Here is a 19,854-nt window from a genome sequence, read left to right as displayed (position 1 = left end):
AAAAATAGTTATGAATATATCTTAATAATGATGAAATATCCACTAACAGAATTAAACACAGGAAGTCTGCTTTCTAAAGCATTGGAAAGATAAAAATAAACAAAATAGCCTATAGAACAGAAGCCAAATGGTAAAAAAACAAAAACTAGGCAACAAAATTATCTAAGACCAAACAAATTAATGAATATAGTTTAAACAGCTCTATTCAATGTTTCTCTGGAACAAGGGAGAGACATGCTTACTGCCATTTACAAAAGGATCAGTTTCACTAAACTCAGGGTTCCTCTCCTGTAAGATATCACTGTGTGTGTAGTTGTCATCTAGTTCTCTTTACCTTGTCTTTTGGAAATCACAGCCTGAAAAACTTACGTAAAAATGATGATACTCTAGCCACTGTTGCTACTGTGAGTGATAAAATCCTTTCTCTCTGACCCCAGAGTTGCATATCTTCTCCCAACATTTGTACAACCATGGAAGCTAACTTGTTAGCCATCAAGTGGGGTAAATTCTCAACTTTCCACAGTTCTTGACATTACCAGTAACTTTTTTTCACATAAAATATGTAAGAAGCATGTATTAAAATTGATACCAAACCAAAAGCAAAGTCAGTAATTCAAAGAAACCAAAATGATGCACCATATTAAGTGACAACAGTGGAATAAAAAATATAAATTTTTCTGTACTGAAAACAAGGTTCAACCCCTTAGAAATGAAAACATACTTTCTTAAAAAACTATTGAACCAAGAAAGAGGTAAAAAGTAATAAAAACATTAAAAGTGGTATTCAAAAGTGAATTCATATGTATCAGTATTCTCTGTACATTGTGAAGAATGCAAATAAACTAAATTTTAGAAGAAGAAAATAAGATCATTTTAAAATAAGGAAAGAATTAGGTCATAAAATTAATTGAAAAGAAAATAAATAGAGAAAAATAGAGTAACAGCAAATGTCCACTAACATTATTAGCAAATATTAAATAAAATTATGCAATAAACACAATATGACAGTACTTTTAGAAATAAATAAAATACCAGATTCTGCCAATGATACCAATAGAAGAAAAAAGTCAACATATCTCCAAATAAATATGACTTTTAAAAATCACAAATAAAATGTAGAACTTAACACTTCATAAGAAAAAGATCATCAAGTAAGATTTACTTCAGGAGTGGAAAAAGGATCAATATTACATAATTTATTGTTATAATACATTAAAGCATTAAGTCAAGAAAAACAAAATCATGAGCACCTGGGTGAGCATCTGACTCTTGGTTTTGGCTCGGGTCATGACCTCATGATTTTGTGAGTTCGAGTTCCCCCATCAGGCTCTGTACTGGCAACTCAGAGCCTGCTTGGGATTTCTCTCTCTCTCTCTCTCTCTGCCCCTCCCCCACTCTCTCTGTGTCTCTCAAAATAAATAAATAAACTAAAAATATTTTTAAAAATAAAAACAATCATAATTTTTGAACAAGGCACTAAACATATTCAACAGTCTCACAATTCTTGAAAACACCAATGGTATTATTAAAAAATAGTCACCATAATACACTTCAAATGGTTAAACCCAAAGAAGACTGCTATTAAATGTGGAAAAAAATAATAATGATGTCCTTTTTAGAATGCTTTCTTTGTTCTGTGCTGGAAGACATGACACAAAGCTAAGAGCTATAAATGCAAGACATTTAAATAAATGCAAAATGGCATTATATGAAAATTTTATACATTTATTATAAGAGAAAAATACAAAATCAATAGCATGCTTATATGCAGGTAATCGCAAATGTGGAAATAAAATTGTGTAAATAAATTTTATTTATTGTTGTAACAAAAATAGGATGGCAAGGACCTATTTTTTTTTTTTTCAACATTTATTTATTTTTGGGACAGAGAGAGACAGAGCATGAACGGGGGAGGGGCAGAGAGAGAGGGAGACACAGAATCGGAAACAGGCTCCAGGCTCCGAGCCATCAGCCCAGAGCCCGACGCGGGGCTCGAACTCACGGACGGCGAGATCGTGACCTGGCTGAAGTCGGACGCTTAACCAACTGCGCCACCTAGGCGCCCCAGGACCTATTTTAATAAAATGCATTTAACATATGAATAATATTACAAATATTTTTGAGATATATAAAGGACATATATGGAAGACTAAATATTTTACAGTTATTACCAAATTAATGCATAATTTAATGCCATCCAAACAAAAAACAACTGTAATTCAAGGTAATTTAACAAAAAATATTGTAAACTTCTCCCAGAAGAATAATCAAGTAAGAAAAACACAGAATTTTTTAAAACAACAATTAGAGGAAGAGATAAGTCTTCCCATATAGGAAGCTTATTATAAAACTGTAACAGTTGGGGCACCTGGGTGGCTCAGTTGGTTAAGCGCCTAACCCTTGGTTTCAGCTCGGGTTATGATCTCACAGTTTGTGAGCCCACATGGGGCTCTGTGCTGAGGGTGAGGAGCCTGTTTGGGATTCTCTCTCTCCCTCTCTGCCGCTCCCCTGCTTACTTGCTCTTGCTCTCTCTCTCAAACTAAATAAATAAGCTTAAAAAATATATTTATAAAGCTGTAACAATTAAAGTAGCACAGAACTGACACAGACATGGAAAGACCCTGCTCAACAGACAAAAAAAGATATCTCGAATCAATGAGTGACTCTCCTGGGAACGCTAGGCTGGTAGGTAACAGTGCAGCTGGAGATGGAATTGACTTTCAACCTTCATTTCACACTTTTCATTACTAATAACTTGTAACAGACATGCAGTATGTGCAAGAATTAAATCTTTGTTAATTTAAGCCCCTGAGTTTTAGGCCATGTTTGTTAGCACAGCATAATGTAGCCTATCCAAACCAAAAGTCATACTCCAAGATACAATTTTTCCGGTAGAGTTTATTATTGACTCATAACACAAGCATAGATTTGAAATATCCTTACCTGTCTTAAGTAACAGGGGCTTCAGTGTCTTATGGAACTAGGGTGCAAAATTCTATGCTGCCAGTAGGTGTCATGATCCACACTACGCAGTGCAGACTAAAAAACTCAAAAAAAGCAAAAAAACAAAAAACCAATAAACAAAAAAGAAAACAAACAAACAAAAAAAACCACAGGCGCATAAGATTTACTGTGAGTTGGGTACCAAAAATAGGAAAGTAAAATAAATATGCCTGTTCATCAGGAGTTAACTCCAAGTAATAATATTTTTTAACTGGTTCTCTATTTTATTAGTTGTACGATTTTTTTAAATTTTCTGTGTTGGTTGATTTTAATACAAAAATTTGAAAACATAATGTTTCAGTGTCAATGTTTTATTGTCACACTGAACTTGATAACTGATAAGAGATCACTGAAGCCATCCTAAAATCATTTGAGTAATGCATGCACAGTGTTCTAAAAGCTTTGGTACTTGTACAGATAGCTATAACCCATTAACAATAACTTCTATTACAAACAACCAGCCTAAAATCCTTTTCTCTCTCCTCCAAACAGTGACTCATTGGCAAAGGAAGCCTACCAAGGATTCCAGGGGCCTTGCTTGTCTCTGACTCTGTATTGTGCCATGCATGTTCATATCTTTGCTGAACACTTGTCAAGGAGCCAGTCAGTGTGGGTCTGATATAGTAAATAAAAAGCAATAATGGTGGAAACAGAATGGATAGTTCACAGTCTGAACAGTGTCCATAATAAACAGCTGTGAACCTGCTTTATGAGAGTAGACTCTACCCTGGAGGCATATTCAGGATACAAACGTACCCTTCTATTTTACAAAATTAGATGCTGCCCTTGGGAAAACTTCCTGAAGACCACTGCTCTATACCAATTATCATCAGCTTTATCTGTCTGAAGGTAAAGTAGCTGGAAAGTTGTTCCTTCTCAAATACATGTTTTTCCTTTAATCTGATGTGTTTGTCTAAGGGCCTATTGGTGTTTTGTGGTGATAGATGCCATAGAAGCATTTTGTGTTTTGGCCTAATTGGATGACCTTGGTTTCCAGACCTGTCAGCTTGACAATTTTTACAAGTGGTAAGTTCGAGTGAAATAAAATTTCTAAAATTAAAGATAAATTTGGCAAAAAAGCACAAAAATGAGATGACAAGTAGCCTTAAAGTTCTGAAGAATTTGTTCTAAACTATGAGCACCTCCTAATGGCTGGCTCATAGAGCCTGGCCACACTACACCCGTTTGAGGATTAGACTTTTAAAGAAAGCACAGAAAAAGTCAGCAGTGTGAATAACTAAGTATCTTTTTGTTCTTTCCTCTCCACCTACTCCCTCCTTACTGCCTTTTTTATTCACTGTTTTGTTTTTAAGATATTATAAGCTGACTCAGATATATACAGATTTTTAAAAATAGCATCAGTCACACAGAGCTAAGAAAGTATATTTGCTATGAATTTGACTCAAAGGAGGACAAAGAAAAATGTTTAGGGAAGAAAACTGTGGTCAATAGCAAATATTTTTAAATGAAAACAGGAATTGGGAAACTGGTAACTAAGGATACAAAACATTTATTTTTATATTTGAAAAATAGCATAAAGATTTTAAGAATTTGATTTCTGGAAAAACTAGTAATTATGATATTGGTTGTTTAAAATAAATGCAACATTTTGGAGGACCACACATGAGTTTTTTGCTGTTAGTGAAGACTTTTTTTAATTCAGGGTTGTTTTTTTTTTCTTTTTAATGTTAACTTTGGAAAACTATAAATAGCAATTGTTTTTTTACTTTAATTTTGGTAATAATCCGATTTTGCCATATTGATTATAGGAGATGCCATCAGCAATTTAAACTTTAGGACTTAAAGAGGAATGCAAAGTGATTTCTTAATGGTGTACAACATGCAAGCAACTAGGTTGATTTTGTGATTCTTTTTGGGTTGTTGTTGTTGTTGTTGTTGTTTTAGTTTATTTACTTTGAGGGAGAGAGCACGCACGGATGGGGAAGGGGCAGAGAGAGAGAGGGAGACAGAGAATCCCAAGCAGGCTCCATGCTGTCAGCGCAGAGCCCGATGTGGGGCTCGAACTCGCAAACCATGAGATCATGACCTGTGCTGAAGTCAGATGTTTAACCAGCTGAGCCACCCAGGAGACCCTGATTTTGTGCTTCTTAAAAACAAAACAAACAAACCAAAAAACGTGTACTACATGGAATGCCTTTAGGATTTTAGCCAGATTCTAGGGTTATCTTTTCTAGGTTCTGCTGAACAAACTGAAGAATTTCCTGCTTATTCAGATCTAAGCAGGTTGCTTTCCTTCAGGCAGGAGCTATCTCAATTCATCATCTATTCATTGCTAAATTTGCCAGGCATGTTGAGTTTGAAACTCTCACTGGAGGCTTCAAGTGTCCGTGTTCCTGCTCACCATGGTTCTCCCCTGCTGCCAGCCTGTCACCACCCCTTCGTTTCTTTTCCTACAAATTCTGGAGTCTGTGCAGAGTAGCTCTGACGTCTTCCTGTCCTCTGTAGAGCTAAGAGTAAAAGAAAAAGATTTGCAGGATCTGTGTTATATTTTGTTTCACTCTCAGATAAGTGATCCAATTTGGACACAAGCTTTTTAAAGTCCCTTATTTTTTTTTAAAGAGAAAGTATTTCTTAATAATTAAAAATAGGCTTTTTCCTCTTCTATGTTGCTACTAGTGAGTGGTAAGCTACCCAATTTTACTAGAAGATACACTGGACATTCTAAGCAGAAGAAATACATTTTTTAGAACTGATTCTCTGGAAATATAACTTCTGATGAAATGGTGAACAATTTCTACACAGCTGTTTAATGGATGTAAATATATCCCTTTTAACTCCAAGCTTGAAATCATCATGTGTATAAAATCTTTATAAGTCACTATAAGGTGAAGTGGTGGCACATTGTTGAACAATAAGGTTATGAAATTCAACCTCATTAGACTTCAGATGAATAATAGAAGGTTCACACTAAGGGAAAGGCAAGAGGAATTAGATATTCAATCAATGATTCTCAACAGCAGGAACGTTAGGGAGGATACTAGTGATGGGCTTCCCCACTAGGAACTTGTCACAATATTTGGGGCAAGGGCACATATTGATTCACATACATTTATAGGATGCTCTTTTCATTCCAAAAAATGATGCTTTTTCTAGGACATTTCAGTATACACATACTGTGTGACAACAGCATCCAAAAAAAAGGTTGAAATCATTGTGGCAGATCCCTTAGTTACTGAAGTCTGTTTTTCTCAACTACTCCAGATTTGAGGTTTGGATTACCAATATTGTAAATTTATATTTCATTAGTCTATTTGAAATACTATTCCATCCATATTATATGGATAAGTACTGCATTCTGGATTGTTTTAGCTAGTGCAAACACAAGTGAACACATGAGGATGAATACACACCTGTGGATTGCTTCAACAGAACGTGGGACAAACTTAAGAATGGTTTTCATAACCATTATTTATATTATGTTGAGGATAGAGGATTTAGAAGGGTTTTGTTTGTTGTTTGTTTGTTTGAAGCTGCAAACTATAGGTGTTAAAACAGTGAAGTGGGACTAGGTAATATGTGAAGGAAACACTATTTCTCCCAGAACATGGAGAATAACAGGGCAGTGGGGAGTGGTGGTGGTGGGGGTTCTTCATGAACTTCAGTAAAGGCTAGATCACAATGGTATCCTAAGCTGCTTCCATGGATAACTTGGGGACTCATGTGTATATATCCAGTCAGGGAAAAAGTATCAGCAGGCATCCAGCCTCCAGATAATCACCTAGGGCTCCTTCCTACCTCTGTCAAGGAATAAGTCTCAGATAAATCTAGAAAGAGAAAAATAAGGTCAAGCCACCAGCAGAGTGCAGTGTGGCTTGAGCCTGTCTCAGCTGGGGAGTCCCTTTAAATACTTCTCCAGGGCAGAAACTAGTTCCAGGACCCATACCGGCATAGGCATGTACTGTAAGTGGAGGGGTAATGACTCCTATTTCATCAGAGTGTGAGAAGACAGTGGTTAGGAGACTTTGGTTCTAAGAAGGTTCTGGACATCTTAGAAACAGTCTGTGAACCCATCACCGAAGCAAAGTGCAGGCCGGGTAGGATGGCTTAAGGAAAACTGGGAGGATGGAGTGAAATTCTGCACACTGAACATAATCCATTTCCCCAAGAAAGCCTCTGACATGAAAGACAGAGACAAAAATAAACACTGCAAGAAAAGCAACAGAGAGTAAACTGAGATAATTCAGGAAATGGAAGAAAACTTTTAAAGTAGTATGGAAAGATAAGAGAAGCTCTTACATTTATGAAACAAGAGCAAGTTTCTATAAAAGAAACTATCAGAGAACAAACAAAAACTCTTGGAAATCAAAAATATGACCAAATATTCAACAGAAAGTCTGGAAGAAAAGCTAAAGAAATCTGCCAGAAAATGTATATAAAAGAGAGAGAATGAAGGGGGCAGGGAACAGAGAAAAACGAGAGAGATAAGAAAATTAAGGATCCATCTGTGAGGTTCTACATCCAGAAAATAAAAAAAATTAAAGAAGCTAACTTATATCTTCTTATACTATCTCACTAACATATGGATAGGGTTTATTTTGAATTAAAAAAAAAAGGCTATAGCCTTTTTGGTAATTATAACTACCAAAAGCCATTTTACATAATTTCCAACTTTATAAAAACAACTCAAGAGGGAGAATTTTTGAAGTATAATAGGTTTTTAATATTTCTTGATGTAACAATTTGAGAACTGGGAATAGCAGCACACATCCCCACCAGCAAGCATCTCAGAGTGACACTTTCTTACTGCTGATGATGATGTGGCCTTATCTAGAGATGTGCAAATTCTGGGAGAGAATTCTGAACCGCCCTGGATGATTGTTACTTATCAGTTGTCCTGTTATGTGGACCTTCCTGTCAGTTTTGGATGCTACAAGGCTATCCCACACTCTTGTCCAAATTCCATGTTCTCTCTCTCTCTCTCTCTCTCTTTTTTTTTTTTTGGTATGACTCACTTCGAAAACTGAACATTTATTGATCAATTACTAGGATTAAGATCTTGCCCCTAGCCTGTAGTTTAGCCATAGTTAACATTCTGTCTACATCATAAGCCCCTTCTCTCATGACAGAGCACAAACTTCAGATGCTTTGGTTCTTTCCTTCTTCTGATGTCCAGCTGTGCTCATTTGTTCCTGCCAGCTGCTCACCCCTTTCCTCATAGTCCTGAGGACCAGAATCCTTGAAGAATTCTTCCTTCGCCTGAAGTCATTTCAGGTTCTAGTAGGCCTCAAAGGATTTGAAATTTCATATGGCTTGGATAACACAAATACATGTTTATTATTGGCTGGCCAGCTACTTTAGAAGTGAGAATATTCCCATCTCCCACAAATAGATTTTCTAAAAAGCTTCTCAAGGATGATTCAAAATAATAGACCTCCCAGAAAGAAAATGCTTATTTATGATAATCACTCAGCTCTTTTGAGCTATGGAAAGGATGAATCACAGTGACATACAGTGTAAATTCTGTAATAAATGGGACTATTGTTGATTTTTTACGTTCACTGTTTAAATGGATAACTTAGACTGTATCTTCCCAGATTGTATTGTAATATAAGAAATCCTCTATGAATGATTATGGTGTGTTTAACTGAATATAATTTTCTCAAATATCTATGGATGAGCATGTGTTGGGCTTTGTAATAGGCAGATAAATATATTATTTTTTAAACTTGTGGGTGAGTCCAGGGGAAAAAAGGAGAATGATTTAATAAGCACAAGGCAGCTTGTTGGTTGTGCCACATCATTAAAATGTGACTTAACTTGGGGCACCTGGGTGGCTCACTCGGTTAAGTGGCTTGACTTCTGCTCAAGTCATGATCTCACAGCTTGTGTGATTCAGTGTCTCCTTCTCTGCCCCTCCCCCACTCATGCTCTGTCTCTCTCTCAAAAATAAATAAACATTAAAAAAAATGTGACTTAACTTTAGGTACCAAATAATCATTCCTCTTGTGATAGCTGAATCCACAGCCTTAAAGAGTACCATATATTTATCTAAAACTTCTCTCTAAAGAACTAAACAGGCAGGGCGCCTGGGTGGCGCAGTCGGTTAAGCGTCCGACTTCAGCCAGGTCACGATCTCGTGGTCCGTGAGTTCGAGCCCCGCATCAGGCTTGGAGCCTGTTTCCGATTCTGTGTCTCCCTCTCTCTCTGCCCCTCCCCCGTTCATGCTCTGTCTCTCTCTGTCCCAAAAATAAAACGTTGAAAAAAAAAAAAAGAACTAAACAGGCTTTACTGACATTATTTTCTTAGACCACTCAGCATTTTGTGAGGAAAGTGGAACTATTTAGGTTGTATAGGTAAGAAAATATGTAAAGACATTAAGTGGCATGTTTAAGATTATCCAGCCAGCCATAGATCTGGGAAGAAAACAATGATCTCCTGAGTCCAAAAAATACTTTATCAACTGCCTTGAATTTCACTGGAGGAAAGGGCACAGAGTCAGTATAAGTTCAGATACTAAATATGTTTTAGTATCCTCTAAACCCTGACAGTTATATTTTGGAACCTTCCAGAAGGCAGATCTTTGCTTTTAAAAGGACACAAGGGCAAAGGTTTGGCACAACCAATGTTACCAAAGTCTTCAGCATGATTTGTTTTATTTTCTGCAGAAACGTTTATCTTGAGAAATAGGCCTTCTGATTCTGAAGTAATCCCAAGTGCTGCTGTTATCCCATAACTACCTATGCTTCCCAAGCAGAAGGTGGATTTCTTGAATGTCATGCAAATTATATTTTCTCAAATACAGCTGATGTTCAAGCAGGGCTCTGAAATCAACTGTGAAATCTTGACTCTGGGAACACACAGAAAGTGGTTCGAGAAATGACAAATCAGGTTCTCTGGAGAAAGGTTCTAAGCAAAGTAAGTTTTAGTCCCGGTCTTGCTATTATCAATTGATGAGACAATTCAAAAATGAGTTTGTTTTCCTATGTAAAATCAATACATTAATATTTAAGATAGTTTCCTACTAATACCTTAATGTTCTTAATGTTTTTATGCACCTTTTAAAGCCACCAAATATTTATTACTTTTGTCAGTCTGTAGAATATTTATTCAGCCATTATTATCTACATTAGAGATTTTGTGTTGCTTTGTAAAATCTGAGCCTCCCCAAAAGCCTTATTTGTTTGTTTTCATTGCAAACGGTACTGCAGGAGGTGAGAGGAACATTCACTGAGTAACTCCATTCCAAATCCTCAATGGAAATAAGGCTATGTAATACACATACATAAAATGCCAATGCCTTACTATGTTCCACTGTGTTCATATCAGGCTTTCTTAAGAAATACTGATATATTATCCACATTTTAGAGATCATAAAAAAGACCCTTAGAAATGTTGAGAAACTCAACCAAGTTCATAGAGCTAGGTCCCCCTGAATTCAAAATCATAATCTGTTTATTATGCCCTTTTACCTTCCAGAAGGGATTCTTCTGGGGGATGAAGGGGTGCTCCCTGTAATATAAAGGCTGCTTGTGAATTGCTTCCCTGGTCATGGAAATTTATCACTCCCTTATTCACTTACTTGACTATAAGTGCTTCAAGTTACTTACTTGGTTATATTTTCCATGGAAACATTGAGTTTGATTTTCAAATACTAAAAGCACAAAAACCCCAAAAACCTAAAAAAGAAAAGAAAAAAAAATAAAAAATTAAAATTTTAAATAAAGGAAAGAAAGGTAAATAATATCCCCCAAATAAGAGTAGGTTAAAAAAAATAAAGCCAGGTTTTTCTTCTAGTATTGGGACAGATCGCGACTTCCCTGGTAGAGTGCCAAATGAACAGCCAGCTTGTACTCAGCAGCCAGGTTGTATGAAAGATATGAATCTTGAAACGCCAGAATCACACTAAATATGGTGAGATGATCACACTGAAAAAGGCACCGGAGAACTGAGACCCGCAGAGAGAAAAGCAGTTATGTGCCCCATGTTACATACACTGCAAAGAACAAAATATCTAAGAGAAATAAAGGACAAATCCCCAGCCTCATTAAATTTTCTTTTTCTTGTTTTTGTTAAACCTTCCTCTCATTTCATATCATTGATTTTTCTAAAGTTAAAAGGGACTGTTGAGATTAATGTAAAGAGCTTACATAGGACAGGGAGTAAGAGAACCTGTGTCTCATTGGGGTTCCCTACTTGCCAGTGGGTAGCCTTGTGAACCTCTTTAAGCTTCAGTGTTCCTAGAAAATAAGGGGGTTGCATAGATCCTCTTTAACTTTAATTAAAACATTCCATAACTCTATAAAATGGGTATTGCCCAGGCAAGGTCAGCTTTAATATACTAAAGCTAATTGGGGAGAAACTTGCAACGTGCAGGACATTTCCTAAGGGATAAGGGTCAATCCTAGCTTCCAAAGGAGGTTGAGAGGAGGAGGAAAAGTGAAGGAGTGCCTTCATTCAGTATCTGGGACGGACCTTTGCAGGGTAAAGACAAGTGTTTGGGCATTTGCGAAGAGAGGCTGTATGTGGGAGGCTGCAGGCAGACTACTACTATTTGTGGTTTGTTTCCAAAGTGAGGACCCTTTTATACGAAAACACTGGCATGATGTATTTGTAGGTTTAGCATCTCCAGTTTGAGAAAATACACCAGAACAAAAAATTGTTACGATTTACTTTGAAATAAAATTTTAAAACTGAATCATCATATCTATCTATCTATCTATCTATCTATCTATCTATCTATCTATGAAGACTGGCTATGGATGCAGGACACATGGTTTATTCAGTCTGTCCATGATGCTTGGTGCACATATTTATTTGCAGACTTCTTGTAGTAAATCAGCAGTAGCCCATGTGCCAGAAATCAAGGGATTAGACTGATTTTTAATGTATGAACTCAGACTTAATTTTTGTTATTTTCTTGTCTTCTCCCTTTTTCCCCACCACTTGGCTGTTTCCCTGGGTCACTGCCAAGCCCCCTGCAGCCCTGCAGTTCTTTAGGCTGATGGAAAGTTAGTTTTTGACTGACAGTGCTGTGATCAGAGGCTGAAAATCTTAAGAGTTCGGTCACCATTTGCCTAGTGAAATGAATGGCCCCATTAGATTATCTTAACTATGGTACAATGGAGGCAAGGATGTGTTGCGTGCCAAAGTCAACACTAGATCTAATTTTATGAACATCAAATGGATGCACAAAGTCTCCAATAACATGATTTTAGACTAGGCTATTCCTTCTTGTGATAAAAGGCTGATTAGCAAGATGTGGCTGACCATGTGATCAAGTTAATCTCAGACAAGATTCCAAAGCAATTCACAACCATTGAAAAAGGAGAGCCATGCAAGTTGGACCAAGTTTTTTAAAAATGCTGCAAGTTCTTATCTGTATGATCAAAAAACTGTTGGAATCAGAGAATTAGTTAGCTGACAGGCATTCCAAAGCAGATTTTGAAGTCATAGTAAGAGTTTAATTTATAAGGGCATGATGTTTAAAGCTTCTAGCAAATAATACTAACAAGCAATAGAGTTATTCAGGCTGAAATCTGTTCTAACTTTAAAGTAATCAGAACAGCAATAAACATCAATGGCTACTGCTGGGAGTGGGGAGGGTGTAAACTAAGGTCTCATGTCCAGGATCAAAGCTTAATTCTTAAGCATGAAGACAGGTTCTATAAATGCCACTTGGTGATACAACAAACAGTATATCCATATTGCTACTGAATGTTTTACTATTATGTACAGTTCCTTGAAATTGGAACTTATAAATATCCTATTGCAAGGAGAACTTTTAGGCTGATTAGCAATGGTGTGACAATAATATTTAGCAAAGAAGAGAAAGAGAAAGAACAAGCCTCACCTTTCATCTTTAAATTAAATTAACATGACCTTCCTTATTCTTTTGAGAGGAAAATCCAGGAAATTTTTTTGAGATCCATTTTAAAAATGGCCTACAATATTATGTTTTAATTAAAATTGAATAAGCTTCCCTATGAATATTAAAAATTTAAAAGCCTAGCCAGCAATTGTACATTATTAAAAGCTGCATCACTCATGTCAAAGAAATTAGTACTTGATTTTTAGAGATTCATCATCAAGTTCTTAAATGATCAGTATCCTGAAACTCAAATTCAAATAATGTTAATACTTCAGTTACCCAAAGCAGAGGAATAATGTTCATTAACTGCAACGAAGTTCGACGACCTCCAGAGTATGGAAACGCTTAGATAAAACCGGTATTTTTATTTACCTGTAATACTTAAAAAAAAAAAAAAAAAAAGTTCTGGAAAAAATGTATTATCTTGCCCAAATCAGTTACTCCTCACCCCTCCCTCCATTTCACAAATGTTTGTGACCCAAACTTGTAAAGTCTCTCACTTTTTGTGTCCCACTCCAAGTTCATGCCTTACAGAGAGGAAGCAAAACTCCTTTCCTGGGTGCGAACTCTGTAATGTCATTTTGTCTTTTAGATAATCCTATTTTCACAGACAGTTCTGGCTTTTAGATTGTTTACCCCTTTCTTTCTATTTCTTCTGGTTTTCTTTGTTGATGATGTTGGAAGGTGGTGTAAGCAAGGAAGTCAAACTCCCTGAAAACTGTTTGTTAAAAATTGTGAACAGTACCACTAACGAGTAGAAATATAAAACGGGAGACTTCAAATAAAATAACGCGCACTCTCAAATTCCCAGAGGGAACAAAAGAAAACGAAACAACACACAAACTTGGGCTATTCCAGTACATCTGCAAAGGTGGGAGAAGTACTAGCGCCGAAGAGAAACTGCGGCCTCCGCCCTCCCTGGCCCGCAGGTGGCTCATGGCAAGCACCTCAGACAACAATGGCCAGGGTGGGCTCTGCCTGCGTTGCTAGTTTGCTGTGTCTGTCCCTACCCAGAAAAATCATCTATCTCGAAAGAATGACAAAACAGAAAGAGAAGCGTGCGTTCGGCTACCTCGGAGGCATTCCCCCTCCCTTCCTAATCTCTAATTCCTCATCGCGGTCCAACGATGAACCTGCCAACCATCAAGTTCCTGTGCAAGTTATTTTATTTCCCGCAGCCCCTCCACCTGCCAGGGCGGTGTTCCACGCACCCCAGACTTCCCTCCGGCGACCCCCCGCGGGCTGCAGCAAAAACGGGGTGCTTCGGCGGGGCGGGGGCGGACGGCTGCCGTGGATCTGGCCGGCTACAGCCGCAGCTCGGTGGCCTCCGATTGGCCACGACGCGGGCGGGGAAGCTCGGCGGAGGAGGGAGGCGGGGGCGAGGGCGGCGGCGGCGGTGGAGGCGGCAGCGGGCGGGGAGGAGAGGAGAAGAGAGAGGGCCGCGCAGCCTGGCAGCGCGTGCGGCGAGCGCGGGGAGAGCGGCGGTGGTGGCTGCGACTCGCGTCGGTCGCGCTCGCTGAGGCCGAGCAGGGTGCGCGGGCGGCGGCGGCGGCGGCGGCGGCGGCGGCGGGGGGTGGGGCGGCGCGCGCGAGTGAGCGGCGCCGGGCAAGGACCGGCAGGCGGGTGCTGGCGCGCAGGCACCAGGGGCGGCCGCGGCGGCAGCTGCGCCGGACGGAGCCGGGGCAGTAGCGGCCGCGCCGACCCCCAACCTCACCCCCGCGCGGCCGAGGCCAGAGAACAGTCTCCAACTCTCCGGGGGGCCGGAAAGGGGGCCGGGAAGCGGCCCTCAGCCCCCACGCAGCAGAGGCTCCGGGCGGCGGGACTGCTGCCCTTTGTGGGCGCTGCGCGCACGGCCCGAAGCGCCCTCCCCGCGGCGCTCTCCTCGGCATCTTCGTCTTGCAGAGCGGCCCTGGAGAGGGGACCCAGAGGAAGCAAAGCCACGAGCCCGAAACCTCGCGTTGCGGAGCTCCTGGGGAGCGCCAGCCGCTCCACTTCCACCGCCGCATCCTACACCGGCCAAGGTCCCCGCCGCCTGCATCCCTCCCGGCTTCCGCTGCGCTTAGGGCCGGAGCCTAGCCTCCTGCGCTGCCACCGCGGCCGCCTACACACACACGCACACACTCTTTCTCTCTCTTTCTCCCTTTCTCACACCCTCACACGCACGCCCGCCTCCTCCCCCGCCCCCTCCCCAGCTTCTTGATCTCTCGGTCTGTTTTATTACTCCTGGTGCGAGTCCCGCGGACTCCGCGGCCCGCTATTTGTCATCAGCTCGCTCTCCATTGGCGGGGAGAGGAGAGCAGCGGTGAAGGGGGTGGGGTGGGGAGGGGAAGGGAAGGGGGTGGAAACTGCCTGGAGCCGTCTCTCCGCGCCGCTGTTGGTGCTGCCGCTGCTGCCGCCGCCGCCGCCGCCGCCGCCTCCGGCTCCTCGCTCGGCCCCTCTCCGCCTCCATGTGCTGGATAGTGGGAGCGCCGCGGACCCTGCTGCCGCTGCTGGCGGCCCTGCTTCAGGTACGCGGCGGTCTCCGCGGGCCGGGCCGCGGGCGGGGTGGGGCGGGCGGCGCCGGGTCCCTTTGTTCCCCGCGCCGCTGCGGGGCCAGGCTGCGCACCCGGGAAGGGAGGTGCCGCACCGCGCGGTCGGGAGCTGCGCAGGCACGAGGCTCGGCCGGGCTCAGGGGCAGGGCTGGCCGGGCCGGCTGGTCTCCCGCGCCATTCCCGGCGGGTCCCGAAGGAACAGATCGCGGGCCCCCTCTGCTCTTCACTCCTGGCCGGGCGAGCTTGCAGGGGGTGTCTCCAGGCAGCAGAAGGGTGAGGCAGGATAGCTCCCAGGTTTTCCAGTTTTCTACGCTTCTCGCCCCTCGCTTTGCACTTTGCTCCAATTTTTTTGTTTATTTTTGCAGGGATGGGTCGCGAGTTTGCAGTAGGAATTCTCACTCTCGTGTCTTAGTTACGGGACGTGCCTCCACCCCACCCCACCCTGGCACCCGCGCGCCTCCCGGTGCCCGAGGGCTCCACTGTCCTATTGTCTTTACCCCAGCCCAGAGTTGCCTTCTGTTCTTGTTTTCTTGCCCTCACTGTGTTCTTTGTCGGTCCCACCTGGAAAGAAAACCTCATCCCGTTGCCCCGAAGAGTCTATACGGGCCGGGGCCTCCGCACTCAGCCTCTGGCCCCGCACGCCCCTTATCCCGGCGGGCGGGGAGAAGTTCCGTTACTCGGCTATTATTCCTCTCCCTGTGTACGCTGTCTCTGCCCTGCGTGCGTCCACGGGGACGCCTTAGCGAGGAGCCTCTGCACTTTTCACGCTTTCGGGAGAGCGCCAGACAGCCTCTTCATGGAATCAGTACTAGGAGGCTCCTCCGCGGCAGAAAGCACCTGCTTCAGGCAGGTCGCAGGCTTTTTTGCCACTCCGCGCCATCGGTCTGCAGCCCGGCCGACCGCCCAACTTTCCCGCGGCGTCCGGCGGGGGGATACCCCGAGGCCCCTCCCGTCCGCCGACCGGGTCCCGGGAAGCTACGCCGCGCGCCTCAGCTGCGACCCCCGCCGGGAGCGGGGGCAGGGCGGGGGTACCAAACATGCCCCCGCACGCTATGGGTTCCAAAGCTGCTGCAGGAGAGGGGCGTGTCCACACTGAATGCAGGTCAGGGTCCCCCGGGAAATACACCGGGCGGGGGGGGGGGGGGCGGGCAGCGCACCCTTGTGGCTGGGGGTGGCCAGCGGGTGGCCGCTCTGAAAAGTCCGGGTGCGGCTCGGAAGTGCCGTGGCGCCGGGGGCGGCCCGGGCAGGGACAGATGGTGCCGATCGCCCCCCTCCGTGGTCTTCATGGGTCAGGGCCTGACGCGCTCCGGCCGCGGGGGGACTGCGGGCGCCGGGGGCGAGACGAGGTCGGCGCCCGCGGTCTCTCACGCTTTCTCCCGCCGCCCCCTAGAGGGGTGTGGGCAGAGGCCGCTGGAGCCCTGTCCATGGTGCGCCGTGGAGCGGCGCGCCCTGCCCTGCTCTGCGCTTTCCTCCCCCAGGCGCGCCCTGCCCTGCTCTGCGCTTTCCTCCCCCAGGTTGTGCTTTCCAGCTTTCTGGCTCGCTCTCTTTTCTCTGGCTTCTTGGACGCCCGGGTCCCGTCTTTCCTTTCTCCTTTCTTGGGTTTCTCCTTTTGTTCTTTCGTCTCCTGCTGGTCTTTCTCCCCTTCCCCCACTCGCCAGTCCGCCCTCCTCGGCTCTCTCCGGACTCTGGGGTTTTAGAACTATTAGACTAGTTGTTTTTGGCCTCTGCAGTTTTGGGAAGTGGATGGAATTTCTTTTAACTGGGGGAGGAGACCCGTCAGTCACTTGCTAACAAAAGTATCTCCTGTTATAAAACCGCCCTTTATTCTTGGAGTGCACGCTCCTCACTCTTGAACCCTCTTGTCACTTCATTTATTGTTTCTTCTTTTCAAATGGGGTTTGCTAAAGAGGTTAGACTGAAGGGGAAGAAGGAAAAAAGTGATACTTCAATTGTTTGAAGTTAGGGAGAAGGCGAGATAAACTTAGGAATCCTACGGACAAAAGACATTTTCCTTCTTTTTTTTTTTTTTTTTTTGAACAGGAAATGTCATAGATCAAAAAAATCTTATTTTTAAAAGTATTAATTTTGAACATCATTGAGTGGTCTCACAAGTTTACAAAGAACTTTTAATAAATTTTCAGAGTGTGAGTCCAGCAGTAGATGGCATGTTTACTTTTTGATCCGAAAGTAAGTTTTAATTGAATACTGTGCAGGGAAGTTGTTGGTCATTAATACCATGGGGCTAAATTTGGTACCGCTGGAGCAATCCCATTTCCTCTTAGTCATCCGCCTTGAAGTCAGGTATGAATTTTGTAAGTCATTTTCTTTTTTAAGCATTTAAAAAATAGCATTTATAAACGGCAAATAAAGTGCTTATCTTTACCATTGTATGTTCTTTCTCAGTTTCTTCTGGGATGTTACCTTGACTTTTGTAAACCCCCAGGAAAGGGGAAAGTATAACTTTGTCATCAAGTTATTTGGCAGTCTCCTAATTCATAGGTGCAAGTCAAGCAGTAACATTGAATGATTTGCAAGGTCATTAGGAGTGGAAGCAGAGCAGTTTATGCAACATGAGTTTTAGGGTTAAGTGCACCATGTGGATTGTACAACTGAGATTAGAAATGTCTTTGTGCTAATGGCCTGCTTTACACACCAGAATAACAAAGATCTATCTGCAAGGTGAAAATGGCCCCTCTGCAGTCATCTGCTATTAAAAGTCTATTCTTTTCTTTTCTTTTCTTTTCTTTTCTTTTCTTTTCTTTTCTTTTCTTTTCTTTTTCTTTTCTTTCCTTTTCTTTCCTTTTCTTTTTTCTTTTCTTTTCTTTTTGGTCAGACTAAGAAGACAAGAGTTTTAGGAAGGTGAATGAATAGATTACTAAGGTAGATATAGAGCAATCTTATTTTTTTTCAGACCAGTCAAAAAAGAATCATTAAATAATCAAAAGAACTTCATGCCTTTACGTGTTAACTGAAGTATCTCTTGTTTTACTTTGAACATTTTTTTTTACTTTCAGAGATTGTTTATTAGTTTAGTTATCCTATTATATTTACATGATTCTACTCAATTTTGCACATTGTGGTATTCAGCTTTAAGATTTTTCTCTATTCTTCTTCATTTTAACTTATGGCATTAGCATTGTCCTTTACACTCAAAATGAAAAAGCAGAAATTGAGCATTAAATTTTACTGATCAAGGGATATCACAAAGTTATGACAAGCTTCCCTTTTAAATTATACAAGTGACTTTCAAGGCCTTAAATAGATTTATCATCAGACAAAAAAAAAATCAATTTTACTTCTACTACCTACCCAGTAATTACTAGACTAGAAACCTGTTTTGTTTTTCTCATTCACATTGTTCTAATTTAAATACACTTGTATGGGTTATGAAGCATCAAGGACATCACCTTAATGTTTATAGATCCTCTGGATTCTTAGTTTTATCACATAGGTCCTGCTCTCAATTGTGGATGAGGGTATATGGAAAAAGATGCATAAACCATATGTGATTTTTACCTGTTAGGTGTATAGACTTTGAAGAGATTAATTTTCAACACCTGAAACATATAAAAAGAAACTTTATTTTAGGATGTAGAAAATCAAGGATGCAGTAATCATTTTAAGCACAAAAAATGTTTATTCCCAGTGTTTATTTGATTTTCATGTGTCTTTTAACAAGTTCTTGTGAAAGTAAGGAAAATTAACATAGTTGGTATTCACAGTTTATTCTGCTTAGTGGCTACAGTTACAGATATCTTTGCCCTTTTCTTATCTTGTAGCGTGTGGTCATTACTCATAGATGGCACATTGCAAGCATACTAGGTGTGATCTGGAAAATAATAATTTGTGCATCCTAAGATATTTTATCCTAAAATATTTTATGGACATATTTTAAAAGTATATGTATATATATATATATATATATATATATATATATGTATATATACACACACACACACACACACACACACACACACATGTATATATACATGTATATGTATATATAATTTGTTAGGCCCCAATTGCAAGTTCAGAATTTACATACAGATTGTACTTTGTGACTTTCATACCTTCATGGAGTCTGCTCTGACCTTCATTAAAAGTTCAGACTGAGATTTTAAGAGGAAATTCTTTTTAGATTGTATTTTTTACATATAGAGACTAAAGTCTTCTTTGAACAGATTATTTTGGTGACAGTATTGCACCAAACTGTCCTTAATTTCCTTTTTCATTAAAAATTCTCACTTCTTAAATTTGTTGTGCCTCATTAAGCTTTAGCGTTATTAATCGGGAAATGTCAAGACTTAAAGTAACAGTAAATCTTGCTTTAAAATACCTTAAAAAAATCCTGAGTGAACTCAAATCCCCATCCTGTTTTCAAAGGGATATTCGTAAGTTAGAAGAGTGATTTTTAAAGAAAAATCCTAGCTGTTATTTAAGAAATGTAATGTTTATGTATATACTCTACCGTTTTGCCCAAGTTAACATTAT

At 41.2% G+C, this 19,854-nt stretch overlaps 2 protein-coding genes across 2 annotated transcripts in view; one reads left to right on the top strand and one right to left on the bottom strand.

Moving 5' to 3' along the window:
* Positions 1–10,571: 10,571 nt before the first annotated feature.
* Positions 10,572–15,010, bottom strand: LOC147575562 (uncharacterized). The gene is made up of 2 exons (XM_086682670.1): positions 14,044–15,010; positions 10,572–10,640 (listed from the first exon to the last, which is right to left on the bottom strand). Exon 1 carries the CDS (start codon positions 14,836–14,838, stop codon positions 14,137–14,139), a length of 702 nt encoding a protein of 233 aa, XP_086538796.1. The 5' UTR covers positions 14,839–15,010; the 3' UTR covers positions 10,572–10,640; positions 14,044–14,136.
* A 164-nt stretch (positions 15,011–15,174) lies between these two features.
* CDH2 (cadherin 2) overlaps positions 15,175–19,854 on the top strand; it is a 214,255-nt gene continuing 209,575 nt past the window's right edge. Inside the window, exon 1 of the mRNA XM_086682669.1 lies at positions 15,175–15,339. Coding sequence (XP_086538795.1) covers positions 15,280–15,339 — 60 coding nt within the window. The 5' untranslated portion in view covers positions 15,175–15,279. The remainder of the gene's footprint in view (positions 15,340–19,854) is intronic.

The sequence above is a fragment of the Puma concolor genome, chromosome D3 (genome assembly GCF_028749965.1).
Source record: "Puma concolor isolate L17-30 chromosome D3, mPumCon1.1.hap2, whole genome shotgun sequence".
Taxonomy (NCBI): Eukaryota; Metazoa; Chordata; class Mammalia; order Carnivora; family Felidae; genus Puma; species Puma concolor.
Note: the sequence above shows the minus strand (reverse complement) of the source record. Positions and strands in the feature narration are given on the sequence as shown.